Source organism: Heptranchias perlo, chromosome 6 (assembly GCF_035084215.1).
Source record: "Heptranchias perlo isolate sHepPer1 chromosome 6, sHepPer1.hap1, whole genome shotgun sequence".
NCBI classification, from domain to species: Eukaryota; Metazoa; Chordata; class Chondrichthyes; order Hexanchiformes; family Hexanchidae; genus Heptranchias; species Heptranchias perlo.
The window spans coordinates 83,032,428-83,045,859 of record NC_090330.1 but is presented as its reverse complement, the minus strand read 5'-3'; the positions used below and the strand labels follow the sequence as shown (position 1 = coordinate 83,045,859).

The window sequence follows — 13,432 nt, the reverse complement described above, 5'->3', positions numbered from 1 at the left end:
GTGATAAAGGGCAGTTGGAAAGATTATTGGTAATCACCAGGCATTGTTCTCTGACTGCAGCGGTTCAAGAAGGCGGCTCACCACCACCTTCTCGAGGGCAATTAGGGATGGGCAATAAATGCCGGCCTTGCCAGCGACGCCCACATCCCGTGAACGAATAAAAAAAAAAAAAAAAAACTATATATGCTGTGCCTTTATGGAACCCTTCACTCACCTGCCGAAGGAGCAAAGCTCCGAAAGCTTGTGATTTCAAATAAAGCTGTTGGACTATAACCTGGTGTTGTACGACTCCTTACCTTAAATTGTGACTCAATTACAGTCTTTCCTTGGGCTCATGAATTATTGTAGAAAGTTCATTCCAAATTTGTTGACCAAAGGGAGTTATTTAAATGCTCTGCTTTGGAAAAAAGTGCCAAGGAATTGTGCTGCTACGTATAAGGTATTTCTTCACCAATTAAAGCAATTTCTGGTAATTGCTGAAATTTTGGTATACCAAGATTCTACCTAAGCAGTCAATCTGGTGGCAGACTATGGAATACCTCAAACTGAAGATTGTGATTTTGCATACATTCAAAGGGGCATATATGTCTTGCTCAATGACCCCATAGCAAGAAATTATTCACCGACTGAAGAGGAAGCACGGTGCATCATAACTCTTTACAGAAATTCTGTCAATATCAGTAACGGTAGGAAGTCTATTTTGATGACAGATCATAAGCCACTTGCGTTAATACTGAGGATAAAGAAAAAGATTCCAGCTACTGCCGTTTTCAGATTACAGTTGTCAGTTTATCATTATCAGCAAAGTGATGGAAGGTGTCGTCGACAGTGCTATCAAGCGGCACTTACTCACCAATAACCTGTTCACCGATGCTCAGTTTGGGTTCCGCCAGGACCACTCGGCTCCAGACCTCATTACAGCCTTGGTCCAAACATGGACAAAAGAGCTGAATTCCAGAGGTGAGGTGAGAGTGACTGCCCTTGACATCAAGGCACCATTTGACCGAGTGTGGCACCAAGGAGCCCTAGTAAAATTGAAGTCAATGGGAATCAGGGGGAAAACTCTCCAGTGGCTGGAGTCATACCTAGAACAAAGGAAGATGGTAGTGGTTGTTGGAGGCCAATCATCTCAGCCCCAGGGCATTGCTGCAGGAGTTCCTCAGGACAGTGTTCTAGGCCCAACCATCTTCAGCTCCTTCATCAATGACCTTCCCTGCATCATCAGGTCAGAAATGGGGATGTTCGCTGATGATTGCACAGTGTTCAGTTCCATTCGCAACCCCTCAAATAATGAAGCAGTCCGAGCCCGCATGGAGCAACACCCGGACAACATCCAGGCTGGGCTCATAAATGGCAAGTAACATTCGCGCCAGACAAGTGCCAGGCAATGACCATCTCCAACAAGAGAGAGTCTAACCACCTCCCCTTGACATTCAACGGCATTACCATCGCCAAATCCCCCACCATCAACATCCTGGGGGTCACCATTGACCAGAAACTTAACTGGACCAGCCACATAAATACTGTGGCTACGAGAGCAGGTCAGAGGCTGGGTATTCTGCGGCGAGTGACTCCCCAAAGCCTTTCCACCATCTACAAGGCACAAGTCAGGAGTGTGATGGAATACAATCCACTTGCCTGGATGAGTGCAGCTCCAACAACACTCAAGAAGCTCGACATCATCCAGGACAAAGCAGCCCGCTTGATTGGCACCCCATCCACCACCCTAAACATTCACTCCCTTCACCACCGGCGCACTGTGGCTGCAGTGTGTATCATCCACAGGATGCACTGCAGCAACTCGCCAAAGCTTCTTCGACATCACCTCCCAAACCCGCGACTTCTACCACCTAGAAGGACAAGAGCCGCAGGTACATGGGAACAACACCACCTGCACGTTCGCCTCCAAGTCACACGCCATCCCGACTTGGAAATATATCGCCGCTCCTTCATCGTCGCTGGGTCAAAATCCTGGAACTCCCTTCCTAACGGCACTGTGGGAGAACCTTCACCACACGGACTGCAGCGGTTCAGAAGGCGGCTCACCACCACCTTCTCAAGGGCAATTAGGGATGGGCAATAAATGCCGGCCTTGCCAACGACGCCCACATCCCATGAACGAATAAATAAATAAATAGATAAATAAATAAAGGGATTAATTATAGATCCAGTAAACCGATGGGAATACATTTGAAAGATACAAAATCTGATAAGTAGAAATTCGACCATGGAGGCTACTATCATTACCTGGTTATAAATGCCACCAAGCAACATTTGTCAACTATGTCCATCACAAGTTTTACACTAGAAGGTTGGCCATATGAGAATGATGTGACTGCAGAGGAGAGACTCTATTGTAGGAAAGTCTGAACTGTGAAAAATGCCTGTCTGCTATGGAGTATTTGAGTTAACATACCAGCTCTGCATCGGAGCCAAATATTAACTCATTTACCGTGAAAACCACCCTGATATTGCACAATGTGAATAGATGCAAAATATGAAAACCCTGGCTTGGTAGCATGTTTGATCGTGGAGTTTGGATTTTGGTGGGCTTGGCCATTTTGTCAAGACAACCAACCTCAGCTAACCCTTGAATCTGGCCTTCAAGGTCATTGATTTTGCTGACCCATACTAGATCTAAGTGGCTCAAAGTCACTCATATGCATCCATAAACAGTACTACTATTAATTGTTTTCATCTCATGGTTTAGCAGAAAAATTAATTTTGGACATTGGTCCTCAGTTTAGATCCCAAAAGTCTGTAGGGATTTGTAAGCATGATCCCAATTTGAATAGGGATGCAGGTGTGCTTTTTAGAACTTTCAAATAGACAATGAAGGCGATGAAACCAGGGTCCAAGATGCTAACTCAGAAGATGTCCGCTTTTCTATTTTCACAACAAAGCACTACCGGCTACACACCCTCTTGTTGATGGGAAGATGGCTGAGCATCCAGTTAGATACAAAGACATCTAACTTAAAGTTACTTTTCAAAAACAAACCTTCAGAAAAAAAAGACATTTTCTAGAAAATGGGATATCAACGTTTGGTTTATTGCAGGATGTGAGAGTAGTGGGGGGGTTCGAGATGCCTGAGCTGAAAACTAAAAGGCTTGGAACTGTAAACTAGGTTGACACTCCAGTGCAGCAACAGTATTGAAAAGACAAAGACAATTCTATGGACAAAATTCAACTTGTTTTTTCAAAAATTCAAATTAGAATGAGTAAAACTTATGTCAGTCAACATTTTCTATCTATGTCTCTCTGGCCAAGAAATTGGTCCACACAGTGCCCGTTTGTTGGGCGCTACTCAGACTACTAAGGCCCTATGGTTGGTGGGAAGCTTGCACATATTTCCTACCGGAAGTCGACAACCTGCCATATTTAGTAAGGACAAACAAGAGGCATCCTTTATCCTCGCCCGAAGCAGGTGTAAGGCCATCTACATATCCAAATAAGGGGTCCAATGCCTGTTTAAGGTCCCCTCTCCAAGACTGGTTTGCCCCGAGGCAGCCAGGCCATCGCAAGCTACACTCAGAGAAACCAGCACTAGGGGATATCTGGAGCGCCTCAAGTCTCACCATTCTGGTACAGGGAACAACCCTGCGTCCCACACATGCCCAAAGATGGGTGCACCCACATTTCTGGGCCTCTGTCAATTTTCAGCAACAGCAACTTGCATTTCTATAGCGCCTTTAACATAGTAAAACATCCCACGGCGCTCCACAGGAGCGTTTTCAAACAAAATTTGACACCGAGCCACGTAAGCAGATATTAGGACAGGTGACCAAAAACTTGGTCAAAGAGGTAGGTTTTAAGGAGCGCCTTAAAGGAGGAATGAGAGGTAGAGAAGTGGAGAGGTTTCGGGAGGGAATTCCAGAGCTTAGGGCCTAGGCAGCTGAGGCATGGCCACCAATGGTGGAGCGATTAAAATCGGGGATGCGCAAGAGGCAAGAATTGGAGGAGCGCAGAGATCTAAGAGGGCTGTAGGGCTGGGGAGGTTACAGAGGTAGGGAGGGGTGAGGCCATGGAGGGATTTGAAAACAAGGATGAGAATTTTAAAAATTGAGGCGTTCCCGGACCGAGAGCCAATGTAGGTCAGCGAGCACAGCGGTGATGGGAGAACGGGACTTGTTGCGAGTTAGGATACGGACAGGAGAGTTTGATATGAGCTCAAGTTTATGGAGGGCAGAAGATGGGAGGCCAACCAGGAGAGCATTGGAATAGTCAAATCTAGAGCTAACAAAGGCATGGATGAGGGTTTCAGCAGCAGATGAACTGAGGCAGGGGTTGTATCCATGATACAGAGGTGGAAGTAGGCGGTCTTGGTGATGGAGCGGATATGTGGTCGAAAGCTCACCTCAGGGTTGAATAGGACATCAAGGTTGCGAAGAGCCTGATTCAGCCTCACACAGTGGCCAGGGAGGGGGGTGGAGATGGTGGCTAGGGAACGGAGTTTTGTTGTGGAGACCAAAGACAATGGGGTAAGTTTTAACATCGAGCCGGGGAGCGGGGATGGTGGGGGGAATTTTTGGTCAGGAAACCTGGTTGTATGGGTTTCCTGGAGGTCCTTACGATTTTGACGTAAGGACATCTTTCAATTTTTTTTGAGTAGGTTTCCCGCCAGATGGACAGGCTAGCTGTCAGTCGGGTGGGAAAGCAGCCAGGGAGTGGATGCCAGCAGGTAAGTCTCAGATTGGGAAGGGGGGGGTGGTTGGTCATCAGGGTCTCCGGGGTGGGCGAGGCTGGAGGGTGCGGCGGGGGTGGGCGAGGCTGGAGGGGGTGTCGGAGATCTGGGGGGGGGGGGGGGGGGGGTCAGATATGGGGGATTTGGAGGGTGGTGGGGGGGGGGGGTCGGCTGATCGCGTGTGTCAGCCAGTCGCAGGTGTGCTTGTTGAGCCTGGAGGCAACACTACTGCTCCTCCTGGCCCACAAGCAGTGCAATAGCACTTACCTGTTGATCCAAGTCTTCTCGCCTCCTCGTATGAAGCAGAACGTCCGGGAATCCCGGCCCCCAGAAGTTAAAGATAAAAATGCCGTTAAAATGGAGGCACAAAGTTTTGATTGAATGAGCTGCCTCCTGAGCGCGGTTTGGTCGCTAGCCCCTCGACCCGCCTCCATTAAAACTGGAAGTGGGCGGGTTGGAGGCGAGCTGCGGTCAGGTTTTACATTTTTTTTTACAATTTTTACCTGCCCATCCGCCACCAACCCACCCTTTCTAGGGGTTAAAATTTACCCCAATGGCTTCGGTCTTCCTAATATTTAGTCAGAGGAAATTTTTGTTCATCCAGTATTGGATGTCAAACAAGCAATGTGAAAAATAAGAGACAGTGGAGGAGCCGAGAGTGGTGGGTGGTGAGGCAGAGCTGGGTGTCAACAGCGTACATGTGAAATCTGACGTCGTGTTTTCGGATGATGTTGCCGAGATGAGAAATAGGAGTCCTTATTAGATCCTTAGGGGACTCCAGAGGTAATGGTGCGGGAGCAGGAAGAGAAGCCATTGCAGCTGATTCTCTGGCTATGACTGGATAGATAAGACTGGAACAAGGCGAGTGCAGTCCCACCCAGCTTGACAATGGAGGAGAGGCGTTGAAGGAGGATGGTGTGGTCAACCATGCCAAAGTCTGCAGACAGGACAAGAAGGATGAGGAGGGATAGTTTAGCATGGTCGTGGTCACATAGGATATTAGAATGTTTATATTTTCCAATTATCAATAAAACACAGCTAAGATTAGAGGCTTTCTCTTTGCTTTGTTTTTATTGAAAAACAAACTAAAATTGTCTCCCTCAAGGTATGGTAAGTGCATAATCAACAGTGTCATTTTTCTCCCACTTTCTCTCACACACACTCTGCTTTAAAAATAAACACCTGGATAAGGCTTTTGAAAATTTTCCTCTAGCTGTTCTTCAAATAATTTTGAAAAATAATTGTGCAAAAACTGCTAGAAGCTAAAGAAGAATATTCTGTCAGTACAGCTGAGAGAATGGTACTGATGCATCCCAAGAAATTAGCTAGACTGCACATGCTCAGACTTCATAATCTATATTCAACAAATAGAATAACAGCTCTGGGCGAAATTATCAAGTCCAGGCCCAGGCCTTCGGGAGAGGCTGAGGCTTCATTGAAGGCAACAAAAACACAAAAGACAATTCAATAGAAATATTTATTATGATTTATGTATTTTTGATTTGATTGATAGAAAATATCCTATCAACATCTAAACTGTTAATATTTTTTCATATGTATGGCTCTGCTTAATGAACTATTTCAACATGAAGTCATGGCTTTGCTAAATCACATATAATTTAATGTTAATTAAAGGGACATCAAATTAAAGGTCATGAATTGGACTTTGTGAATTAATGAAAATGACTAAGACTGTGAACTCATCCTCCAAACTTTAAACAACTAAATCAGCTGTTCTGACTGCATTCATAAAACTCACACTGATAACCAGTGATGGATAAAAGGTTTAAAAAACAGTTTTATGTACATACCTGCAATATATAGCCAACGTATACATAAACACCACACGTTTTCTACTTTTCAAAAAAAGACGTCATACAAACGTCTTGGTCTCAAGTACAACAAATTTGCAAAAACAAATCAACTTGAAGATTTAGAGTCCTGTTTTACAGGACATCCTAGATTCTAATACTTCACATTTTTAGCAATACTGATTTAATACAATATTAAGACATTTGAAGAAGTAAACACATCAATATTAAGTGCTTACATTAGGGATTGCATAATACCAAGAAACTGATTTGGGGAATACTACTTGGAGACAAAGTGAGCACAGGACCACCTGCTTTGTGAAACTTGTCAAGTCTGTATATATACGCAATTAGAAATTTAAAGATTAGATGTGCGGATATGGCCAACTGCATCTTCATCAAGGATACAAGAATGCTAAATGGAATATATTGGTTGCATAGCAAACAGCCAGTCTGCAAAATGTGACCCCCCCCACCCACCCCACACACATTCAAATGGTATTATAGTGCACTCAAACAAAAATCACAACTTTTTTTAAACCCTCGACCAGTTCAGGTTTGAGGCTGCATCCTTTATGCTATGAAAATCGGTGGTTATACAAAACTCAGACCAAATATAGGCTGAGAAGAAAAATTGCTTTTAATTTTGAAGCTGTTTGCATGTCATTTTTAAAAAAAAAGAAATTACAACATTTGTAAGAAAGAAACATAATCCTGGGGGACTGGGCAGCAGAGCGGGTTAAATGTTGGCTTTGAATCTCTGGGAACTAGGTTCAAATTGAGCCCAGAGTAAAGAGATCAACACCTTCTCTATCTGCTGTTGCAAAAAATGAGTTTGTGCAGACTCAATCTTACCCCTACTGGGCCGCAAATAATAGAATTTCACATCGAGTTTGAGAGACATGTACTTAGGTCAGGAACTGGAGTATTAAACTTAAATAAAGCCAATGACATAGGTATGAGGGGCGAGATGGCTAAGGTAGATTGGGAAAGTAGATTAAATGATATGACAGTAGATAAGCAATGGCAAACATTTAAAGAAATAGTTCAACATTCTCAACAAATATACGTTCCACTGAGAAATAAAAACACCATGGGAAAAGTGATCCATCCGTGGCTAACTAAAGATGTTAAAGATAGTATTAGATGAAAAGAGGAGGCCTATAATGTTGCCAGGAAGAGTAGTAAGCCTGAGGATTGGGAGAGTTTTAGAAACCAGCAAAGGACGACCAAAAAATTGATAAGAAGGGAGAAAATAGAATATGAAAGTAAACTAGCAAGAAATATAAAAACAGATTGTAAGAGCTTCTACAAGTATGTAAAAAGGAAGAGAATAGCAAAAGTAAACATGGGTCCCTTAGAGGCTGAGACAGGAGAAATTATAATGGGGAATCAGGAAATGGCAGAAATGTTAAACAAATATTTTGCATCTGACTTCACAGTAGAAGACACAAAATATATACCAGAAATAGTGGGAACCAAGGGTCTAATGAGAGTGAGGAACTTAAAGCAATTAACATCAGTAGAGAAAAAGTACTTGAAAAACTAATGGGACTAAAAGCCGATAAATCCCCTGGACCTGATGGCCTATAAGCTGAGGGTTCTAAAAGAGGTGGCTGCAGAGATAGTGGATGCATTGGTTGTGATCTTCCAAAATTCCCTAGGTTCTAGAATGGTCCCAGCGGATTGGAAGGTAGCAAATGCAATCCTGCTATTCAAGAAAGGAGGAAGAGAGAAAACAGGGAATTACAGGCCAGTTAACCTGACATCAGTAGTCAGGAAAATGCTAGAATCCAGTATTAAGGAAGTGGTAGCAGGGCATTTAGAAAATCATAACATGATGAGGCAAAGTCAACGTGGTTTTATGAAAGGGAAATCATGTTTGACAAATTTATTAGAGTTTTGGAGGATGTAACTAGCAGGGCAGATAAAGGGGAACCAGTGGATGTAGTATATTTGGATTTCCAAAAGGCATTTGATAAGGTGCCGCATAAGAGGTTGTTATGCAAGATAAGGACTCATGGGATTGGGGGTAATATAATAGAATGGATAGAGAATTGGTTAACAGACAGAAAACAAAGAGTAGGGATAAACGGGTCATTTTCGGGTTGGCAGGCTGTCACTAGTCGGGTACCGCAAGGATCGGTGCTTGGGCCTCAGCTATTTACAATCTATATTAATAACTTAGATGAAGGGACTGAGTGTAATGTATCCAAGTTTGCTGACGATACAGAGGTAGGTGGGAAAGTAAGCTGTGAGGAGGACACAAGGAGTCTGCAAATGGATATAGACAGGTTAAGTGAGTGGGCAAGAAGGTGGCAGATGGAGTATAATGTTGGGAAATGTAAGGTTATTCACTTTGGTAGGAAGAATAAAAAAATATATATTTTAAATGTTGAGAAACTATTAAATGTTAGTGTTCAGAGGGATTTGGGTGTCCTTGTACAAGAAACACAAAAAGTTAGCATGCAGGTACTACAAGCAATTAGAATGGCAAATGGCATGTTGGCCTTTATTGCAAGTGGGTTGGAGTGCAAGAGTAAGAAAGTCTTACTACAATTGTACAGGGCTTTGGTGAGACCTCACCTGGAATACTGTGTGCAGTTTTGGTCTCTTTACCTAAGGAAGGATATACTTGCCTTAGAGGTGGTGCAACGAATGTTCACTAGATGAGAGGGTTGTCCTATGAGGAGAGACTGGGTAGAATGGGCCTATACTCTCTAGAGTTGAGAAGAATGAATGGTGATCTCATTGAAACATCAGATTCTGAGGAGGCTTGACAGGGTAGATGCTGAGAGGATATTTCTCCTGGCTGGAGAGTCTAGAACTAGGAGGCATACTCGCAGGATATGGGGTTGGCCATTTAAGACTGAAATGAGGAAGAATGTCGTCAAACAGGGGGTTGTGAATCTTTGAAATTCTCTACCCCAGAGGGCTGTGGATGATGAGTTGTTGAATATGTTCAAGGCTGAGATAGATAGATTTTTGGACTCTAGGGGAATCAAGGGAAATGGGGATCGGGAAGGATAGTGGAGTTAAGGCCGAAGATCAACCATGATCTTGTTGAATGGCAGCGTAGGTTCGAGGGGCCTTATGGCCTATTCCTGCTGCTATTTCTTATGTTCTTATATTCTGACCCCAAGTGGGCAATTTCACTCAGAGTTCATAGAGGTGGCTGGTATGCAAAATGGAAGAGTGTCGCACTGGCGCTCATCAGATGTTAGGGTTGGGGTTGGGGCAGAGTAGAGGAAGCTTTACTCTTCATCTAGCCATGCTGTACCTAGCGAGAGGCTAGCTTGATAAAGAACCAAGGTGCCCAAAGTAGGAAGTATTCCATTCCCCAATGATGTTGACATCCTGAATGTGCAAAAGAACATGCAAGTAAAAAAAAACTTACTTGAAATCACTGTGTGAAAAGCCCAAATCAGGAAAAGAAAATTGTACAGCAGCACTGGCTTATTCATGATATTCTGCTAGTTGAGAGCAATTTATAAATTATTTAAAAAAGCATTTTAACAAAAGAGGGTTTCTGTGTCAGGCAGTTAATTAATACCTAAATACAGAAATGAATTAACTAAAAATATTCCAGCAACAATACATTAGGTGCCAACTGGATTGTTCTTGATTTGAAACCACAGTCCATCTGCTAAACGGCATGGCCAGCAGTGACAACATTGATCTGTATTTTGCCTCTATTGAGAAATAGAAATTTGAACCAAATAGTCAGGGTATTTATGAATATTTCTTTTACAAATAGAATTACTCAGATCACTAAGGACACCATCCAACGTGTTGTGTGGCGCTACCACTGTGCTAAATGGGATAGATTCAGAACCGAACTAGCAGCTCAAAACTGGGCATCCATGAGGCGCTGTGGGCCATCAGCAGCAGAATTGTATTCCAGCACAATCTGTAACCTCATGGCCCACCATATTCCTCACTCTACCATTACCAACAAGCCAGGGGATCAATCCTGGTTCAATGAGGAGTGTAGAAGAGCATGCCAGGAGCAGCACCAGGCGTACCTAAAAATGAGGTGCCAACCTGGTGAAGCTGCAACTCAGGACTACATGCATGCTAAACAGCGGAAGCAACATGCTATAGACAGAGCTAAGCGATTCCACAACCAACGGATCAGATCAAAGCTCTGCAGTCCTGCCACATCCAGTCGTGAATGGTGGTGGACAATTAAACAACTAACGGGAGAAGGAAGCTCTGCAAACATCCCCATTCTCAATGATGGCAGAGTCCAGCACGTGAGTGCAAAAGACAACGCTGAAGCGTTTGCAACAATCTTCAGCCAGAAGTGCCGAGTAGATGATCCATCTCGGCCTCTTCCTGATATCCCCACCATCACAGAAGCCAGTCTTTAGCCAATTCGATTCACTCCACGTGATATCAAGAAACAGCTGAGTGCACTGGATACAGCAAAGGCGATGGGCCCCGACAACATCCCGGCTGTAGTGCTGAAGACTTGTGCTCCAGAACTAGCCGCGCCTCTAGCCAAGCTGTTCCAGTACAGCTACAACACTGGCATCCACCTGACAATGTGGAAAATTGCCCAGGTATGTCCTGTCCACAAAAAGCAGGACAAATCCAATCCGGCCAATTTCAATCATCAGCAAAGTGATGGAAGGTGTCGTTGACAGTGCTATCAAGCGGCACTTACTCACCAATAACCTGCTCACCGATGCTCAGTTTGGGTTCCGCCAGGACCACTCTGCTCCAGACCTCATTACAGCCTTGGTCCAGAGGTGAGGTGAGAGTGACTGCCCTTGACATCAAGGCACCATTTGACCGAGTGTGGCACCAAGGAGCCCTAGTAAAATTGAAGCCAATGGGAATCAGGGGGAAAACTCTCCAGTGGCTGGAGTCATATCTAGCACAAAGGAAGATGATAGTGGTTGTTGGAAGCTGATCAGGGCATTGCTGCAGGAGTTCCTCAGTGTCCTGGGCCCAACCATCTTCAGATGCTTCATCAATGACCTTCCCTCCATCATCAGGTCAGAAATGGGGATGTTCACTGATGATTGCACAGTGTTCAGTCCCATTCGCAACCACTCAGATAATGAAGCAATCCGAGCCTGCATGCAGCAAGACCTGGACATCATCTAGGCTTGGGCTCATAAGTAGCAAGCAACATTCGCGCCAGACAAGTGCCAGGCAATGACCATCTCCAACAAGAGAGAATCTAACCATCTCCCCTTGACATTCAACAGCATTACCATCGCTGAATCCCCCTCCATCAACACCCTGGGGGTCACCATTGACCAGAAACTGGACCAGCCACATAAATACTGTGGCTACTAGAGCAGGTCAGAGGCTGGCTATTCTGCGGCGAGTGACGCACCTCCTGACTCCCCAAAGCCTTTCCACCATCTACAAGGCACAAGTCAGGAGTGTGATGGAATACAATCCACTTGCCTGGATGAGTGCAGCTCCAACAACACAAGAAGCTCGACACCATCCAGGACAAAGCAGCCCGCTTGATTGGCACCCCATTCACCACCCTAAACTCCCTTCACCACCGGCGCACTGTGGCTGCAGTGTGTACCATCCACAGGATGCACTGCAGCAACTCGCCAAGGCTTCTTCGATAGCACCTCCCAAACCTGCGACTTCTACCATCTAGAAGGACAAGAGCAGCAGGCACATGGGAACAACACCACCTGCACGTTCCCCTCCAAATCACACCATCCCGACTTGGAAATATATCACCGTTCCTTCATCGTCGCTGGGTCAAAATCCTGGAACTCCCTTCCTAACAGCACTGTGGGAGAACCTTCACCACACGGACTGCAGCGGTTCAAGAAGGCGGCTCAGCACCACCTTCTCAAGGACAATTAGGGATGGGCAATAAATGCCGGCCTTGCCAGCGACACCCACATCCCATGAACGAATAAAAAAGAATCTCTGGAGCACATTCGGCCACTGAAATCTCAAATTTCAGGAATCTATGAAGTATATAGTGTTTCTCTGCATATTCGTAGTACATATAAATATAAATCTGTGACCCAACCACGAAGGGCACATTGGTAGTTTTGTCACTGAGTTATTATTGTATCTTTGCACAAGTTCAGTTTAGAACAGAACAACCATTTGATAGAAATTATTCTCCTTTTCCAGAAGGCAAACTTGTTAAAAGATAAAGCTCCATAGTCTTCAAAAAAATGTTACTGCTGAATTTGGGAAGTTGTGTGCTGTAAATCTATGTTTACAGCACACAATGGAATTGAAACTACTTAAACCCATTTCACGACCAAACCAGTCCTGTTCTCATCTGACATACACACAGTTTCCAGTAGTGTCACTGGATATTGGTCAGGAGCAGGAGCAGGAACCTGGCTGAGATCAGCTAAATTTGCTAGACCAGAGACTGAACCTATTATCTTCCTGGTAACATATAGCTCAATATGGCATCACGTGATGCATTTACTGAGTGAGCCACCAGGATACCTGCAGTAGAATGTTTAAACTGGTACAGTATTGCGAAAAACAAAAAATGTCACCTTTGAAACTATAGCGGAGTCCAAGATAATAATTAAGACAAACTGATTTTAGATTTACATCTACCACGTAAACCAAACATTTAGAACATACCTGTACATAATGCCGCAGAATATAAGTAATTTCTCCTTTGCCAGCTTTCTCAGACAGGACCTTGTGGAATTTAGAAAATTCTTTTGTGCCAATTTCAGCATACAAGATGACAATGGGAGTTTCAGCATTCTTTGTTGGAAATGTATGGTCCCCTTTAAACAAGTATGGTTTGGGCCTGTAAACAGAATTTAGTTAGAAATTCTAAGATTTTAAAAATTAATCACAGTTCAATTCTCTCTGATACAGTGTAACAAATGAGGTTAAGCAGACTTAATTTTGCATACTTTAGCAAACAATTATAGGATTATGACAATCTCTACCAGAAAATCAATATAGC

The 13,432-nt window shown here is 44.1% G+C and overlaps 1 protein-coding gene across 2 annotated transcripts in view; it reads right to left on the bottom strand.

Annotated features, from left to right (window-relative positions):
- Positions 1 to 13,432, bottom strand: part of uggt2 (UDP-glucose glycoprotein glucosyltransferase 2) — a 685,376-nt gene that overhangs the window by 605,624 nt on the left and 66,320 nt on the right. For both annotated transcript variants that reach the window (XM_067986476.1, XM_067986475.1), the window contains exon 6: positions 13,096 to 13,270. In XM_067986476.1, coding sequence (XP_067842577.1) covers positions 13,096 to 13,270 — 175 coding nt within the window. The remainder of the gene's footprint in view (positions 1 to 13,095; positions 13,271 to 13,432) is intronic.